Source organism: Oncorhynchus masou, chromosome 9 (assembly GCF_036934945.1).
Source record: "Oncorhynchus masou masou isolate Uvic2021 chromosome 9, UVic_Omas_1.1, whole genome shotgun sequence".
NCBI classification, from domain to species: domain Eukaryota; kingdom Metazoa; phylum Chordata; class Actinopteri; order Salmoniformes; family Salmonidae; genus Oncorhynchus; species Oncorhynchus masou.
The window spans coordinates 65709187-65728668 of record NC_088220.1 but is presented as its reverse complement, the minus strand read 5'-3'; the positions used below and the strand labels follow the sequence as shown (position 1 = coordinate 65728668).

Below are 19482 nucleotides of genomic sequence, written 5' to 3'. Positions count from 1 at the left end.
GTCTGGCTTTTTTAATGGCGGTTTTGGAGCAGTGGCTTCTTCCTTGCTGAGCGGCCTTTCATGTTATGTCGATATAGGACTCGCTTTACTGTGGATAAAGATACTTTTGTACCCTGTTTCCTCCAGCATCTTCACAAGGTCCTTTGCTGTTGTTCTGGGATTGATTTGCACTTTTCGCACCAAAGTACATTCATCTCTAGGAGACAGAACACGTCTCCTTCCTTAGCGGTATGACGGCTGCGTGGTCCCATGGTGTTAATACTTGCATACTATTGTTTGTACAGATGGTTCATCCTCCCAAGGATGAGAAAGACGAGTGGAAGTCTACAATTTTTTTCTGAGGTCTTGGCTGATTTCTTTTGATTTTCCCATGATGTCAAGCAAAGAGGCACTGAGTTTGAAGGTAGGCCTTGAAATACATCCACAGGAACACATCCAATTGACTCAAATGATGTCAATTAGCCTATCAGAAGCTTCTAAAGCCATGACAACATTTTCTGGAATTTTCCAAGCTGTTCAAAGGCACAGTCAACTTAGTGTATGAAAACTTCTGACCCATTGGAATTGTGATACAGTGAATTATAAGTGAAATAATCTCTGTAAACAATTGTTGGAAAAATTACTTGCCAAAGAAATGTCCTAACCGACTTGCCAAAACTATAGTTTGTTAACAAGAATTTTGTGGAGTGGTTGAAATATGAATTTTAATGACTCCAACCTAAGTGTATGTAAACTTCCGAATTCAACTGTATGTATGTATGTATATATACATTACCAGTCGAAAGTTTGGACACTTACTCATTACAGGGTTTTTATTTTTGCTATTTTCTACGTTGCAGAATAATAGTGAAGACATCAAAAATAAGAAATAACACATATGGAATCATGTAGTAACCCAATTGGTGTTCAACAAATCAAAATATATTTTATATTTGAGATTCTTCAAAGTAGCCAACCTTTGCCTTGATGGCAGCTTTGCCTTCAACCAGCTTCATAAGGTAGTCACCTAGAATACATTTCAATTAACAGGTGTGCCTTGTTTAAAGTTAATTTGTGGAATTTCTTTCCTTCTTACTGTATTTGAGCCAATCAGTTGTGTTGTGACATGGTAGGGGTGGTATACAGAAGACAGCCCTATTTGGCAATAGATCATGTCCATATTATGGCAAGAACAGCTCAAATAAGCAAAGAGAGAGAAACGACAGTCCATCATTACTTTAAGACATGAAGGTCAGTCAATACGGAACATTTGAAGAACTTCGAAAGTTTCTTCAAGTGCAGTCGCAAAAAGTGCAAGTGCTATGATGAAACTGGCTCTCATGAGGACCGCCACAGGAAAGGAAGACCCAGAGTTGCCTCTGCTACAGAGGATAAGTTAATTACGTCTCAACATCAACTGTTCAGATGAGACTGCTTGAATCAGGCCTTCATGGTCGAATTGCTGCAAAGAAACCACTACTAAAGGACACCAATAATAAGAAGAGATTGCTTGGGCCAAGAAACATGAACAATGGACATTAGACCGGTGGAAATCTGTCCTTTGGTCTGATGGGTCCAGATTTTAGATTCCAACCGCCATGTCTTTGTGAGACACAGAGTAGGTGAACGGATGATGGTTGGGGCGGCAGTGTAGCCTAGTGGTTAGAGCGTTGGACTAGCAACCGGAAGGTTGAGAGTTCAAACCCCCGAGCTGACAAGGTACAAAATCTGTCGTTCTGCCCCTGAACAGGCAGTTAACCCACTTTTCCTAGGCCGTCATTGAAAATAAGAATTTGTTAAATAAAGGTAAAAAAATAAAAATAAATGATCTCCGCATGTGTAGTTCCCACCGTGAAACATGGAGGAGGTGTGATGGTGCTTTGCTGGTGACACTGTCAGGGATTTAGAATTCAAGGCACACTTAACCAGCATGGCTACCACAGCATTCTGCAGCGATAAACCTTCCCATCTGGTGTGTGCATAGTCCCACTATCATTTGTTTTTCAACAGGACAATGACCCAACATTACTCTAGGCTGTGTAAGGGCTATTTTACCAAGAAGGAAAGTGATGGAGTGCTGCATCAGATGACCTGGCCTCCATCAATCACCCGACCTCAACCCTGTTGAGATGGTTTGGGATGAGATGGACCGCAAAGTGGAAAAGCAGCAAGTGCTCAGTATATGTGGGAACTCCTTCAAAACTGTTGGAAAAGCATTCCAGGTGAAGCTGGTTGAGAGAATGCAAGCGTGTGCAAAGCTGTCATCAAGGCAAAGGATGGGTACTTTGAAGAATCTAAAATATATTTACACTTGTTTAACACTTTTTTGGTTACTACATGATTCCATGTGTTATTTAACAGTTTTGATGACTTCACTATTACTCTACAATGTAGAAAATAGTAAAAATAAAGAAAAACACTTCAATGAGTAGGTGTGTCCAAACTGATACTACATACAACTGTTCAAAAGTTTGAGGTCACTTAGAAATTGTTGTTGAAAGAATGCACTTTTATTTGTCCATTTAAATAACATCAAATTGATCAGCAATACAGTGTAGACATTATTCATGTTGTAAATGACTATTGTAGCTGTAAACAGCAGATTTTTCATGGAATATCTACATAGGCATACAGAGGCCCATTATCAGCAACCATCACTCCTGTGTTCCAATGACACATTGTGTTAGTTAATCCCAAGTTTATCATTTTAAAAGGCTAACTGATCATTACAAAACCTTTTTGCAATTATATTAGCACAGTTGAAAACGGTTGTTCTGATTAAAGAAGCAATAAAACTGGCCTTCTTTAGACCAGTTGAGTATCTAGAGCATCAGCATTTGTGGGTCAAATTACAGGCTCAAATTGGCCAGAAACAAAGACCTTTCTTCTGAAACTCATCAGTTGATTGTTGTTCTGAAAAATGAAGGCTATTCCATGCGAGAAATTGCCAAAAAACTGAAGATCTCATGCAACGCTATGTACTACTCCCTTCACAGAACAGCGCAAACTGGCTCTAACCAGAATATAAAGAGGAGTGGGAGCCCCGGTGCACAACTGAGCAAGAGGACAAGTACATTAAAGTGTCTAGTTTGAGAAACAGATGCCTCACAAGTCCTCAACTGGCAGCATCATTAAATAGTATGCGCAAAACAAAACACCAATCTCAACAGTGATGAGGAGTCTCCGGGATGCTGGCCTTCTAGGCTGATTTGCAAAGAAAAAGCAATATCTCAGACTGGCCAATAAAAATTAAAGATTAAGATGGCCAAAAGAACACAAACACTGGACAGTGTCCAGAATGCCAGCATCCCAGAGTCGCCTCATCACTGTTGAGTCCGGTGTTTTGCGGTTACTATTTAATGAAGCTGCCAGTTGAGGACTTGTGAGGCATCTGTTTCTCAAACTAGACACTCTAATGTACTTGTCCTCTTGCTCAGTTGTGCACCGGGGCCTCCCACTACTCTTTCTATTCTGGTTAGAGCCAGTTTGCGCTGTTCTGTGAAGGGAGTAGTACATAGCGTTGTATGAGATCTTCAGTTCCTTGGCAATTTCTTGCATGGAATAGCCTTAATTTTTCAGAACAAGAACAGACTGATGATTTTCAGAAGAAAGTACTTTGTTTCTGGCCATTTTGAGCCTGTAATCGAACCCACAAATGCTGATGCTCCAGATACTCAACTAGTCTAAAGAAGGCCAGTTTTATTGCCTCTTTAATCAGCACAACAGTTTTCAGCTGTGCTAACATAATTGCAAAAGGGTTTTCTAATGATCAATTAGCCTTTTAAAATGACAAACTTGGATTAGCTAACACAACGTGCCATTGGACCACAGGAGTGATGGTTGATAATAATGGGCCTTTGTACGCCTATGTAGATATTCCATTAAAAATCAGCCGTTTCCAGCTACAATAGTCATTTACAACCTTAACAATGTCTACACTGTATTTCTGATCAATTTGATGTTATTTTAATGGACAAAAAATATGCATTTCTTCAAAAACAAGAACATTTCTACGTGGCTCCAAACTTTTGAACGGTAGTGTATATATAAAACTATTGAAACAACCTACCTTCATATTAACATAAACTAGTCCAGCTTGCATTCAGAGATTATGAAATATTGTTTTTTTTAAAACAGGTTTGTTGTACTCTTGTAGAAATTTTAGGAAGTAAAAAAACCTTGTTTGTCTAAAAACAGTATGGGGGAATGTTCCAGCATCAGTTAAGATGAACATGCTGGTGGAAGTTCAAAAGTCACAGCTTTAAAAAAAAATCGTACTGTAATAATTACAGTATTGATTGAGAGCAATACATATGTGCTACAAAAAAAGTAAACAGTGTACTAATAGGGACATGACGTTGCAGTTGCCTATCAGAAAGCAAAATTGAAATAATGATTGATGTTTTTCATTATGATAACTTTGGCAAGCTTGTTGGTTCATGTGAAATGTTACAGCTCACATTTCTCACACGAAGCCCCATTATGGGATTTGGCACACTTTTGACTTCAGTGGGTCTCCTCTTCAGTGTGTCTCATTGATCTCAGATGTCAAATGATAAATGATGATTTGTGACGGAAGTGACCCTGATGGAAATATAAATTATCAAAAAAATACCTGCGGTTGATAATTCTTTTCATTTGTCATTTTTAATAATACATTGTGATTACACTTTAGCTCAATAATAATAACAATAATATAGAACACACAATTAAGTTAATTTTATTCACCTCATCTGCTTCGGCATAGTCAACGCCATCATCCTGCGATGGAAGTTTGTAGCTAAAACACACAATAAATCCTTAATTTCCACACAAAGACGTACTAAGCAACTCACATCACATAATATGTCACTATTAAACTGGTCAATTTAAATTTAAAAAGCCCTGTACAGAACAATGGATGTCGATTAAGGCATCCCCCCGCACCTCTCTGATTCAGAGGGTTTGGGTTAAATGCGGATAACACACTTCAGTTGAATGCATTCTGTTGCACAACTGACTAGGTATCCCCCTTTCCCTTTCAACCTATATCGTACTTTTTGGGTTAATTTTTACATTTAATTTTTAATAACATTTTCCATTATTATCTATATTATTATTATTTTCACTGCATTGTTGGAAAGAGCTCTCAAGGTAAGAATTTCCCTGTACTGTTTTACACCCGTTGCATCCTGTGCATGTGGCAAATCAACTTTGAAACTTGAAACTAGAGGTCGGCCGATTATGATTTTTCAATGCCGATACCGATTATTGGACGACCCCCCCCCCCCCCAAAAAAAATCCGATACCGATTAATCGGCCGATTTGTCATCTTTGTTGTAATTGTCATTTTATATATATATATATATATATATCGTCCACAATCGGCGTCCAGGCCCCACATTGATATATATATAAAATGACAATTACAACAAAGATGACAAATACAACAATACTGAATGAACAATGAACAGTTAATTTAACTTAATATAATACACAAATAAAATCTATTTAGTCTCAAATAAATAATGAAACATGTTCAATTTGGTTTAAATAATGCAAAAACAGTGTTGGAGAAGAAAGTAAAAGTACAATATGTGTCACACCCTGACCATAGTTTACTTTGTATGTTTCTATGTTTTGGTTGGTCAGGGTGTGATCTGAGTGGGCATTCTATGTTGGATGTCTTGTTTGTCTATTTCTATGTATGGCCTGATATGGTTCTCAATCAGAGGCAGGTGTTAGTCATTGTCTCTGATTGGGAACCATATTTAGGTAGCCTGGGTTTCACTGTGTGTTTGTGGGTGATTATTCCTGTCTCTGTGTTTTGCACCAGATAGGACTGGTTTAGGTTTTCGCACGTTTGTTGTTTTTGTTAGTTTATTCGTGTACAGTTTCTTTATTAAAGTCAAATGAATAACAACCACGCTGCATTTTGGTCCGCCTCTCCTTCTACAGACGAAAGCTGTGACAATATGTGCCATGTAAAAAAAGCTAACGTTTAAGTTCCTTGCTCAGAACATGAGAACATATGAAAGCTGGTGGTTCTTTTATTCTTTCAATGAAATACGGAACCGTTCTGTATTTTATCGAACGGATAGCATCCCTAAGTCTAAATATTGCTGTTACATTGCACAACCTTCAATGTTATGTCATGACTATGTAAAAATCTGGCAAATTAATTACGATCTTCACACAGTTCGCAACGAACCAGGCGGCCCAAACTGTTGAAGTGACACAATTTCCCTAGTTAATATTGCCTGCTAACATTAATTAATTTTAACTAAATATGCAGGTTTAAAAATATATACTTCTGTGTATTGATTTTAAGAAAGGCATTGATGTTTATGGTTAGGTACATTTGTGCAACGATTGTGCTTTTTCCGCGAATGCGCTTTTGTTAAATCACCCATTTGGCGAAGTTGAAGTAGGCTGTGATTCGATGATAAATTAACAGGCCCCACATTGATCACATGCAAAGCAGGACAAGCTAGTTAACCTACTAATATCATCAACCATGTGTAGTTAACTAGTGATTATGTGAAGATTGATTGTTTTTTATAAGATAAGTTTAATGCTAGCTAGCAACTTAACTTGGCTTCTTGCAGCCACAAGGTCCTTTTGACTCTGCACTGGCGTAACAGGTGGTCAGCCTGCCACGCAGTTTCCATGTGGATTGCAATGTAATCGTCCACAATCGGCGTCCAAAAAGGCTGATTACCGATTGTTATGAAAACTTGAAATTGGCCCTTAATGCCGATTAATCGGTCGACCTCTATTTGAAACTGCATAGCCCTACTCACTTGGTTCCTGTGTGATCCTTGCCGGAGGAGAAGCAGTGATGTTTGTGTACATGACAAACCCCCACCATCACAACAATGAATCCAGCCAATGCCGCCAACACCTTCAGGAAAATCCCCACAATGTCGACATCATCTGAAAATACAAACGGCATTTTGAGATGAGATCTGGGTAACATAAACCCAAATTTAAACAACTTACAGCAGCCGCGGTACAATACATTTTTGGGGGGTGAGCGGATGGAGTGGGGCCGGAGGATAATTACAAATAATTTGTAGACTGCAAATTGACTGCAAGAAGCCCAATCAGATATAATATTTGTCTAAAACATAATAATTTAGCCCACTGGCCACCAGTTTGGGAACCCTGACTTAAAGGAATGACCTTGGAATGCATGTCCATGTCAACCGCTATGATTTATGTGCACTAGAGTAGATGCATGTGACTCACTTGCAGGTTAGGTAACACACAATTGTATGTTCAGTGTGGCAGCGGTATGACACACTGACATATTTAAATCAAATCAAAGTTTATTTGTCACGTGCGCCGAATACAACAGGTATAGACCATACAGTGAAATGCTTACTTACAGACTCTAACCAACAGTGCAAAAAAAGGTATTAGGTGAACAATAGGTAAGTAAAGAAATAAAACAACAGTAAAAAGACAGGCTATATACAGTAGCGAGGCTATAAAATAGCGAGGCTAATACAGACAACGGTTAGTCAGGCTGATTGAGGTAGAATATACAGTGGGGCAAAAAAGTATTTAGTCAGCTACCAATTGTGCAAGTTCTCCAATTTAAAAAGATGAGAGAGGCCTGTAATTTTCATCATAGGTACACTTAAACTATGACAGACAGATAAAATGAGAAAAAAAATCCAAAAAATCACATTGTAGGATTTTTAATGAATTTATTTGCAAATTATGGTGGAAAATAAGTATTTGGTCAATAACAAAAGTTTATCTCAATACTTTGTTATATACCCCTTGTTGGCAATGACAGAGGTCAAACGTTTTCTGTAAGTCTTCACAAGGTTTTCACACACTGTTGCTGGTATTTTGGCCCATTCCTCCATGCAGATCTCCTCTAGAGCAGTGATGTTTTGGGGCTGTTGCTGGGCAACACGGACTTTCAACTACCTCCAAAGATTTTCTATGGGGTTGAGATCTGGAGACTCTCTAGGCCACTCCAGGACCTTAAAATGCTTCTTACGAAGCCACTCCTTCGTTGCCCGGGTGATGTGTTTGGGATCATTGTCATGCTGAAAGACCCAGCCACATTTCATCTTCAATGCCCTTGCTGATGGAAGGAGGTTTTCACTCAAAATCTCACGATACATGGCCCCAGTCATTCTTTCCCTTACACGGATCAGTCGTCCTGGTCCAAAGCATGATGTTTCCACCCCCATGCTTCACAGTAGGTATGGTGTCCTTTGGATGCAACTCAGCATTCTCTGTCCTCCAAACACGACGAGTTGAGTTTTTACCAAAAAGTTCTATTTTGGTTTCATCTGACCATATGACATTCTCCCAATCTTCTTCTGGATCATCCAAATGCTCTCTAGCAAACTTCAGACGGGCCTGGACGTGTACTGGCTTAAGCAGGGGGACACGTCTGGCACTGCAGGATTTGAGTCCCTGGCGGCGTAGTGTGTTACTGATGGTAGGCTTTGTTACTTTGGTCCCAGCTCTCTGCAGGTCATTCACTAGGTCCCCCCATGTGGTTCTGGGATTTTTGCTCACCGTTCTTGTGATTATTTTGACCCCACGGGGTGAGATCTTGCGTGGAGCCCCAGATCGAGGGAGATTATCAGTGGTCTTGTATGTCTTCCATTTCCTAATAATTGCTCCCACAGTTGATTTCTTCAAACCAAGCTGCTTACCTATTGCAGATTCAGTCTTCCCAGCTTGGTGCAGGTCTACAATTTTGTTTCTGGTGTCCTTTGACAGCTCTTTGGTCTTGGCCATAGTGGAGTTTGGAGTGTGACTGTTTGAGGTTGTGGACAGGTGTCTTTTATACTGATAACAAGTTCAAACAGGTGCCATTAATAAAGGTAACGAGTGGAGGACAGAGGAGACTCTTAAAGAAGAAGTTACAGGTCTGTGAGAGCCAGAAATCTTGCTTGTTTGTAGGTGACCTTATTTTCCACCATAATTTGTAAATAAATTCATTAAAAATCCTACAATGTGATTTTCTGTTTTTTTTTCTCTCATTTTGTCTGTCATAGTTGAAGTGTACCTATGATGAAAATTACAGGCCTCTCTCATCTTTTTAAGTGGGAGAACTTGCACAATTGGTGCCTAACTAAATACTTTATTGCTCCACTGTACATATGGTTAAAGTGACTATGCATATATGATGAACAGAGAGTAGCAGTAGCGTAAAAGAGGGGATGGCGGGTGGTGGGTGGCGGGACACAATGCAGATAGCCCGGTTAGCCAATGTGCGGAAGCACTGGCTGGTCGGGCCAATTGAGGTAGTATGTACATGAATGTATTGTTAATGTGACTATGCATACATGATAAACAGAGAGTAGCAGCAGCGTAAGAGGGGTTGGGGGGTGGCACACAATGCAAATAGTCGGGGCAGCCATTTGATTACCTGTTCAGGAGTCTTATGGATTGGGGATAAAAACTGTTGAGAAGCCTTTTTGTCCTAGACTTGGCACTCCGGTACCTCTTGCCATGCGTTAGTAGAGAGAACAGTCTACGACTGGGATGGCTGGGGTCTTTGGCAATTTTTAGGGCCTTCCTCTGACACCGCCTGGTGTAGAGGTCCTGGATGGCAGGCAGCTTAGCCCAGTGATGTACTGGGCCGTACGCACTACCCTCTGTAGTGCCTTGCGGTCAGAGGCCGAGCAATTGCCGTACCAGGCAGTGATGCAACCAGTCAGGATGTTCTCGATAATGCAGCTGTAGAACCTTTAAAGGATCTCAGGACCCATGCCAAATCCTTTTAGTTTCCTGAGGGGGAATAGGCTTTGTTGTGCCCTCTTCACAACTGTCTTGGTGTGTTTGGACCATTCTAGTTTGTTGTTGATGTGACACCAAGGAACTTAAAGCTCTCAAACCTGCTCCACTACAGTCCAGTTGATGAGAATGGGGGCGTGCTTGGTCCTCCTTTTCCTGTAGTCCACAATCACCTCCTTAGTCTTGGTTACGTTGAGGGATAGGTTGTTATTCTGGCACCACCCAGCCAGATGTCTGACCTCCTCCCTATAGGCTGTCTCGTCGTTGTCGGTGATCAGGCCTACCACTGTTGTGTCGTCTGCAAACTTAATGATGGTGTTGGAGTCGTGCCTGGCCATGCAGTTGTGGGTGAACAGGGAGTACAAGGGGTGACTGAGCACGCACCCCTGGGGAGCTCCAGTGTTTAGGATCAGCATGGCAGATTTGTTGCTACCTACCCTCACCACCTAGGGGCGGCCCATCAGGAAGTCCAGGATCCAGTTGCAGGGGGAGGTGTTCAGTCCCAGGATCCTTAGCTTAGTGATGAGCTTTGAGGCCACTATGGTGTTGAATGCTGAGCTGTAGTCAATGAATAGCATTCTCACATAAGTGTTCCTTTTGTCCAGGTGGAAAAGGGCAGTGTGGAGTGCAATGGAGATTGCATCATCGGTGGATCTGTTTGGGCGGTATGCAAATGTGAGTGGGTCTAGGGTTTCTGGGATAATGGTGTTGACGTGAACAATGACCAGCCGTTCAAAGCACTTCATGGCTATGGATGTGAGTGCTACGGGTCTGTAGTCATTTAGGCAGGTTGCCTTTGTATTCTTGGGCACAGGGACTATGGTGGTCTGCTTGAAACATGTTGGTATTACAGACTCAATCAGGGACATGATGAAAATGTCAGTAAAAACCCCTGCCAGTTGGTCAGCACATGCCCGGAGCACATGTCCTGATAATCTGTCTGGCCCCGCAGCCTTGTGTATGTTGACCTGTTTAAAGGTCTTACCCATGTCGGCTACGGAGAGCGTGATCACACAGTCGCCCGGAACAGCTGATGCTCTCGTGCATGCCTCAGTGTTGCGTGCCTCGAAGCGAGCATAGAAGTGATTTAGCTCGTCTGGTAGGCTCGTGTCACTGGGCAGCTCGCAGCTGTGCTTCCCTTTGTAGTCTGTAATAGTTTGCAAGCCCTGCCACATAAGACGAGCGTCGGAGCCGGTGTAGTATGATTCAATACGCTTTGCCTATTTGTTGGTTCGTCGCAGGGCATAGCAGGATTTCTAGAGTCCCGCCCCTTGAAAGCGGCAACTCTACCCTTTAGCTCAGTGCGAATGTTGCCTGTAATTCATGGCTTCTGGTTGGAGTATGTACGTACAGTCACTGTGGGGATGACGTCCTCGACGCACTTATTAATAAAGCCAGTGACTGATGTGGTGTACTCCTCAATGCCATCAGAAGAATCCCAGAACATGTTCCAGTCTGTGATAGCAAAACAGTCCTGTAGTTTAGCATCTGCTTCATCTGACCACTTTTTTATAGACCGAGTCACTGGTGCTTCCTGCTTTGATTTTTGCTTGTAAGCAGGAATCATGAGGATAGAATTGTGGTCGGATTTACCAAATGGAGGGCGAGTGAGAGCTTTGTATGCGTCTCTGTGTGTGGAGTACAGGTGAGCTAGAATTTGTGTCCCCTCTGGTTGCACATTTAACATGTTGATAGAAATTTGTTAGAAATTATTTCAGTTTCCCTGCATTAAAGTCTCCGGCCACTAGGATCGCCGCCCTTGGGTGAGTGCTTTCCTGTTTGCTTATTTCCTTATACAGCTGACTGAGTGCGGTCTTAGTGCCAGCATCTGTCTGTGGTTGTAAATAAACAGCCACGAAAAGTATAGCTGAAAACTCTCTAGGCAAGTAGTTTATCACAGTATAATCTACTTCAGGCGAGCAAAATCTAGAGACTTCCTTAGATTTTGTGCACCAGCTGTTGTTTACAAACATGCACAGACCCCCCCCTCGTCTTACCAGAGTGTGCTGTTCTATCCTGCCGGAGCAGCGTATATCCCGCTAGCTGAATATCCATGTCGTCATTCAGCCACAATTCCGTGAAACATAGGATATTACAGTTTTTGGTGTCCCGTTGGTAGGATATTCGTGATCGTACCTCATCTAATTTATTGTCCAATGATTGCACGTTGGCGAGTAGTATTGACGGTACGGCAGCTTTCCCACTCGCCTTCTCCGGGTCCTGATCAGGCATCCGGCTCTTTGTCCTCTGTACCTGCATCGCTTCCTCTTGCAAATAACGGGGATCTCGGGGATGTAACGGGGATGTAAACAATACATAGTTGCAGTAAGAATGTCAGTTGGGTGTTTAGTACAGCATGGCCTACTCACAGACGTCCATCAGCTGTGTGGGACACTGTGCATGTCCAGCTACATTCTTTGCCTGGCAGTAATACTCCCCCGCATCCTCCTTCCTCATCCGGCGGAATTTCTGGAGGGAAAAATGCCAAAATCAACCCCAATACATCATACGGCTATTCTCTTGTACCAACATCATCCAACAGTTGGATCTACTGTCTCATTAAACATGATATTCATATATCTAGTTTCTGTTCAATCTCCATTGATTCCTTACCAGACCACCCGTGTCAGCGTTAATGGAATAGGTGGAGTTGATGAACTTGGGGCTGCTCTTTGGGTCCTGGGGAAGCTCCTCGTTGTTGCGGAACCAGCGGTACTGTGAGGCAGGGAAGCCCTCGTTCTCCAGGCAGCGCAGCTCAGAGGACGTGCCAACAGTCACCGCCACAGGCACACTGCACCTGGGCACCACAGGCTTTACTGCACAGACAATAAATAAATAAAAATTTTACACAATGGTCCGACAGGAATTCGACTTCTGCTTTTTCCCAACTGCTCTGGAAGACACACATACACATAGGCAAAGGACAGAGGTCATACTACGGCACCCAAATAACAGTTCTTTAGAGAGAGATTGAGCACACTTTACTTAGAAATAGACACTGAAAAAACACAGCAAACTCTACTTTAGGATTAAAACATTGGTCAACAACACACATAACACTGACTAGGCCTATACTGAGATTGACCAGTGGACACACATATATCTCAGGCCAATGACAAGGTGGGAGCTCTGCATTGGTTAAGTGACACAGGAATATGACAATACGACCTCACCCCTGACAGCAAGACTGATTAGAATTTCATCAAAGTGTTTGTGGTCATCAATGGCAGCAACCTCACAGCGGTACTCTGCAGTGTCTGCACGGCTGGTGTTGAGGATCAGTAGGTTGGCTGGCTGGATCAGCTGGGCTCTGTGCTCCAAGTCCCCTAATAGAGAGGCAAAAAAACACTCCAACCTCTCATTCCCTTACAGAGATTAATAACACAGTTCTTAGGCCAATATGGTGTTGGTAAGGTGCTTAAAAAAATAATAATCTTACCCGAAATGTGATTTTGAAAGTACACATAACTAGGGACGCCGTTTTTGATTTTCTTCCATTCGATTCTGGGGTTGTTTGTTGAGATGGACTCTATCAAGCACGTCAACTCAATAGCTGGAAAGAAAACCGTGATACTACGATGTCAAGACACCGGCAGACAACAAAAGAGACTGGCAGATAGACGGGCAATGGAAGAAAAATAATTCAGAGAGAATTAGTCAATGTTTCAGCAACTTACGTTCAAATTCATTTGCCCACACAGTCTTGTCTGTGGTTCGGAGGATTACGCCAAGTGATGGAATGTAGCCTGTAAAAGTCAACAAATAAGTGAGAAGAAAAAAATTCGGACTGACAATCTTCAGAATTTTCATTCCAGGACAGTGCCAATTTTGCCAATGCCCGTTAAACAGATAGGCCTAAAGGATTAGAAGGTCAGGAGGTGTAGGCCTATAGCTACAGAGAGGGTGAGAAAGAGCCTTAGCCTCAAAATGAACCATTTCTCCTGAATCATTTCTCATGTCTAGGTGGAGACAGGTGGAGCACATCTCAAGGGGAGCACAAGTCTCAGTATTAGTGTCGTTTCATCAATTATCCTAACTACAAAACACTCTCAAATGAAACAATTGCGAGATATATTTAGGGAGGCTTAAGAGTTACTATAATAACATACAGTGAGTAATAAAAACAGTCACTCCTTCTGTGTGTTCGTCAGCGATATTAAGGACTCCTAATGAGGGGTGAAATCAAGACTGGAATGTATTGGAGCACAATTCATCTGAGTCTATTAAGCACTTCCCAGGTATAATCCAGACAGATAAAAGCACTGCGGCTGATTTAAAATGTCTCTGGTTATCAATTCATGATGCACATGAAAGACAATTCCCTCATATGCAAGATGGGCCTGTACTCCAGTAACCTGGTGATTTGGTGGAGGATAGGCTAGTTTAATTGTGCGTCTCTCTCAGAGACTGTGAGAACACGTGTAAGCTTTTAGGATGGGTATGAACTAGAGGTCGACCGATTATGATTTTTTTTTCAACGCCGATACCGATACCGACTATTGGAGGACCAAAAAAAGCCGATACCGATTAAATCGGCCACTTTTTTTATTTTATTTGTAATAATGACAATTACAACAATACTGAATGAACACTTATTTTAACTTAATATAATACATCAATAAAATCAATTCAGCCTCAAATAAATAATGAAACATGTTCCATTTGGTTTAAATAATGCAAAAACAAAGTGTTGGAGAAGAAACTAGAAGTGTAATATTTGCCATGTAAGGAAGCTAACGTTTAAGTTCCTTGCTCAGAACATGAGAACATATGAAAGCTGGTGGTTCCTTTCAACATGAGTCTTCAATATTCCCAGGTAAGAAGTTTTAGGTTGTAGTTATTATAGGAATTATAGGACTATTTCTCTCTATACCATTTGTATTTCATTAACCTTTGACTATTGGATGTTCTTATAGGCATTTTAGCATTGCCAGTGTAACAGTATAGCTTCCCGTCCCTCTCCTCGCCCCTACCTGGGCTCGAACCAGGAACACAACGACAACAGCCACCCTCGAAGCAGCGTTACCCATGCAGAGCAAGGGGAACAACTACTCCAAGCCTCTGAGCGAGTGATGTTTGAAACGCTATTAGCGCTCGCGAACGAGCCAGCCATTTCACTTCGGTTACACCTGCCTCATCTCGGGAGTTGATATGCTTGAAGTCATAAACAGCGCAATGCTTGATGCACAAGGAAGAGCTGCTGGCAAAACGCACGAAAGTGCTGTTTGAATGAATGTTTACAGCCTGCTTCTGCCTACCACCGCTCAGTCAGATACTTGTATGCTCAGTCAGATTATACGCAACGCATGACACGCTAGATAATATCTAGTAATATCATCAACCATGTGTAGTTAACTAGTGATTATGATTGATTGTTTTTTATTCAAATAAATGTAATGCCTGCTAGCAACTTACCTTGGCGTACTGCATTCGTGTAACTGGCAGTCTCCTTGTGGAGTGCAACAAGAGGCAGGTTGTTATTGCGATGGACTAGTTAAGTGTAAGGTTGCAAGATTTAATCCCCCGAGCTGACAATGTGAAAATCTGTCGTTCTGCCCCTGAACGAGGCAGTTAACCCACAGTTCCTAGACCATCATTGAAAATAATAATGTGTTCTTAACTGACTTGCCTAGTTAAATAAAGATTAAATAAAGGTGTAAAAATCGGTGTCCAAAAATACAGATTTCCGATTGTTATCAAAACTTGAGATCAGCCCTAATTAATCGGCCATTCCGATTAATCGGTCGACCTCTAGTTTGAACACTGCCTCAAAGGCTTCAGCCAGCCCTGAGAGTGGAGAAAACATGTGTCCTGCCAAAGTGGAGCACTCAGTCATATTAGCTCAGCTGTGAGCTCTGATGAGATCCGACTCTCAGCTTCCGTCACAGCGACTGACTTTCAAACCCCTGTACATCATGAGCTATTTTTACAACAAAAAGTGACTGGCCATCCTGAGAGATACGAGGAGAGCTTGTCCAGCAAATCTTCCTCTGGTAAACAGAGCAGGGACAGCCTATCCCTGTAAAACTCATTAACCTTCAATTCCTTTACAATGTACTTAGCCTGAACATAATATGAATTACTAGTCTATAAATATCTTAAACTAGATGTGTCAGGACCCGGTTTCGAACCTGGGTCTCCGGAGTCAGAAACAGTCACTTAACCAACTGAGCCACGAATAGACAGCAGAACCCAGAAGATGAGGCAGACACAGCAGTACTTAAGACGGTGTATTTAATAAAGAAAAAATCCTAAAATAAAAAATGGCAAATCCAAAAGGTGGTAGGTAAAACACAAAAAGACCTAAAAAGAAACTCACCAAAACTAAACAAAAACAAAAAAAGAATACCATAAGAACGTCACCCGGAATCGACAAGAGCACACAGAACACTAGGGCAGGGTGCTAACATACAAACACAGAGCACAGAACAGAGGGAAACTAAGGGTTTAAATACACTCAGGGGAAACAAGACACAGGTGCAAATAATAATGGGGAACAAGGGAAAAACATAAGGACAAAAAGCACAATGGGGGCATCTAGTGACCAACAACTGGAACAACCCTGGCCAAATCCTGACAAGATGTCTCATTTTTTGCTGCCTACAAACAGACAGGCAGACAGTGTCCAAGCTTCACTGTATCCTCCAGACCTGCATGAGGCTTTGTTGACCCAGACAGTTTTCAGACTGTGGGAGAGAATTTGTGGTTAATTAAGAGGACAATGGATGATTGCTATTGTGTGCCTGGAATAAAAGCATTCCATAGCCGAAAGCTTTCCACTGTGTAGCCTACATAAAGAAAGGGATCTCTCTCTCAAAAGACCCAAGCTGTTGATTCAGTGCATCCATCCATCTATCTATCTATCTAAATATATTTGTAAAACCCATTTCCCAGACATTCTAGCACAGCTACTGTAAAAGCACCATAATTTGCAAATAAATTCATTAAAAATCCTACAATGTGATTTTCTGGATTTATTTTTCTCATTTTGTCTGTTATAGTTGAAGTGTACCTATGATGAAAATTACAGGCCTCTCATCTTTTTAAGTGGGAGAACTTGCGCAATTGGTGGCTGACTAAATACTTTTTTCCCCCACTGTATACAAAAGTATACACCCCTTCAAATTTGTGGATTCGGCTATTTCATCCACAGCAGTTACTGACAGGTGAATATAATCAAGCACACAGCTATCCAATCCCCATAGACAAGCATTGGCACCATGCTCAATGCCAAGCATCGACTGGAGTGGTGTAAAGCTCGCCGCCATTGGACTCTGGAGCAGTGGAAACGAGTTCTCTGGAGTGATGTATCACACTTCACCATCTGGCAGTCCGATGGACTAATCTGGGTTTGGCGGATGCCAGGAAAACACTTCCTGCCCCAATGTATAATGACAACCGTAACGTTTGGTGGAGGAGAAATAATGGTGTAGGGCTGTTTTTCATGGTTTGGGCTAGGCCCCTTAGTTCCAATTAAGGAAAATCTTAGCGCTACAGCACACAATGACATTCTAGATTATTCTGTGCTTCCAACTTCAGCATGACAATGTGCTCGTGCACAAAGCGAGGCTCATACAGCAATGGTTTTTCGAGATCCGTATGAAAGAACTTGACTGGCCTGCACAGAGAACTGACCTCAACCCCATCAAACACCCTTGGGATGAATTGGAATGCCAATTGCGAGCCAGGCCTAATTGCCCAACATCAGTACCCGACCTCACTAATGAAATTGTGGCTGAATGGAAGCAAGTCCCAGCAGCAATGTTCCAACCTCTACTGGAAAGCCTTCCCAGAAGAGTGGAGGCTGTTATAGCAGCAAAGGGGGGACCAACTCCATATTAATGCCCATGCTTTGGAAAGAGATGTTCGACGAGCAGGTGTCCACATACTTTTGGTCATGCCAGTGTATGTGTGTGGGTATAGCGTCAGTGCAGGTAATCCGGGTAGCCATTTGGTTAACTATTTAACAGACTTGTTTAGAATTATTCTGTTTTAGGGGTAGAAGCTGTTCAAGGTCCTGTTGGTTCACACCTGGTGCATTGGTACCGCTTGCCGTGCGGTAGCATAATCTTTAGCAGAATAAAACCATTCAAACAATGAAATGTAGGCCTACCTGACAGCTTGGATGGAAATAACGGTTGACATCATCATCACATTTTGAGCGACAGATGAGGAGAGCTCAACGTTAGAAGATGCAAAAGCAGTGTGTACAACCTGTTCTCTTTTAATTTAAATATTAATGAAAAACTGCTGAGGATTGTGTGAGCGTTTCAATGTGATTATAACGCATGTATAAAGAAAATGAATTAGCATCTATTAATTGTGTGGCTCATCCTCAACATGTTTACACCCGGCCAAGCTACTACTAGTGTGCTAGGAGAGTAGGAAAACCGTTTAGCTAGTCAGCGCGATCATTTTCATAACAAAGCATTGTCATGTCTGCGAATTAATACATTTGCGATGCACAACATGTACGGTTAAACTACACCTTATCTTAGTGGAAATTAAAATAACTTACCAAGAATCGAGTAAAGGATGAAAAAAGACATCAGTCGTTGTAACGTCATCTTGAAACGTCTGATTTATCGGTAATTCTGGCACACATAAACCATCTAGCAAGCTACATCACACGCAGTGCCTGGTTTAAAGGGGTGAACAGGCTGGTGGACGTTTCCATAGCTACAAGGGCATCAGGGCGGAAAAGGCATAGTCACAAAACCGGAAATGCCTTTACATCTTTTTTATAATGATTGTGTCCAATAATGCAAATTCATTAATGTGCTAAACAAGATTCATACTCCTTTAATTCTCTCTGAAATATCCAATACTCAGCTTTAACCCCGAGAACTAATCAATGCAAATGTCATTCTCTGTGAACATGGCAGGTTAAGGTGAGAGAAACTGTACACACTCTTTTCAAGCCATTTCGCCGGGTGGGTGGTGCTATACGTCACGGTGGGCGTGGGTTTCAAAGTGCTGGGACTGTCGGATGCGGGTCCACGTTCATTTGAGAACCCTCCACCTAGGACGTAATTCATAAACATAACTATGGTGGGTTTATAGTTTACAGTTGCGCTTTAATATGAGTACATCATGTTTCTTTATTTGAACTAACAATAGTGGCTGGACCAGTTCCCCCAAAGTTCATTTGTAACGTCAAGTTTTGCTTGCTAGCCAACCTACAAAATGTACTTGAATGAAATATATGAAACTGATCATGACTAAATTTAATCTAATTTCAATGCGATTATTTTGTCAATATGTAAAAATACCAGTATTGTGTCAATCACTAAGATTAATTATTTGCGTTGCTGGTTTAATTTTTAAAAACTCTTTATCTGATGTATTTTGGATGACCTTGGTTTTATTAATTTGTTTGAGGGCATATGCATGAGGCCAACGTTACCATATTATTTTGGAGGCATATATACATACCCAGTCTCACAATGATAGGCCATTTCTCAACTTTAAACAATGCGTAATTTGAATACAAAATATTTGTTTAACATCTTTCTATTCTGTGGCTGCATGAAATAGCAAAAATGACTACACTTATTTACTTCATCTTTGTGTCTCCCTGATGAAACAGCAACATCCATTAATGTAGTTAGGCTTGGCCAAATTGCCAACCTGTGCTCTATGGTTTTAGTTGTGTGTTGAATAGATTCCATGATATAGATATATGTTCCGCTGTCATTTTCTACATGACACCAGTATTGTTCTTGACACTATGTGCACCCATATGCGTGC

At 41.5% G+C, this 19482-nt stretch overlaps 1 protein-coding gene across 2 annotated transcripts; it reads right to left on the bottom strand.

The window, feature by feature from the left end:
* Window positions 1-3929: 3929 nt before the first annotated feature.
* Window positions 3930-18383, bottom strand: LOC135545292 (junctional adhesion molecule 3B-like). 2 transcript variants are annotated; one of them, XM_064972914.1, is made up of 9 exons: window positions 18251-18383; window positions 13410-13478; window positions 13172-13285; window positions 12906-13058; window positions 12346-12548; window positions 12102-12201; window positions 6762-6894; window positions 4708-4759; window positions 3930-4563 (listed from the first exon to the last, which is right to left on the bottom strand). In XM_064972914.1, exons 1-9 carry the CDS (start codon window positions 18297-18299, stop codon window positions 4528-4530), a joined length of 909 nt encoding a protein of 302 aa, XP_064828986.1. In that variant the 5' UTR covers window positions 18300-18383; the 3' UTR covers window positions 3930-4527. The 2 variants fall into 2 exon arrangements, with proteins under 2 accessions (XP_064828986.1, XP_064828985.1); XM_064972913.1 differs by lacking the exon at window positions 3930-4563 and having other exon boundaries at window positions 4626-4759.
* Between the last annotated feature and the right edge of the window lie 1099 nt (window positions 18384-19482).

What these genes read in the sequence shown, in the direction of transcription:
- LOC135545292 (XM_064972913.1), bottom strand. Translation starts at nt 18,299, where the DNA reads ATGACGTTACAACGACTGATGTCTTTTTTCATCCTTTACTCGATTCTT. An exon ending in AATCAGTCTTGCTGTCAGGG is followed by an intron (nt 12,549 to 12,905) that starts GTGAGGTCGTAT and finishes TTGTCTGTGCAG; the next exon opens with TAAAGCCTGTGGTGCCCAGG. An exon ending in AAGGATCACACAGGAACCAA is followed by an intron (nt 4,760 to 6,761) that starts GTGAGTAGGGCT and finishes TGTGTGTTTTAG; the next exon opens with CTACAAACTTCCATCGCAGG.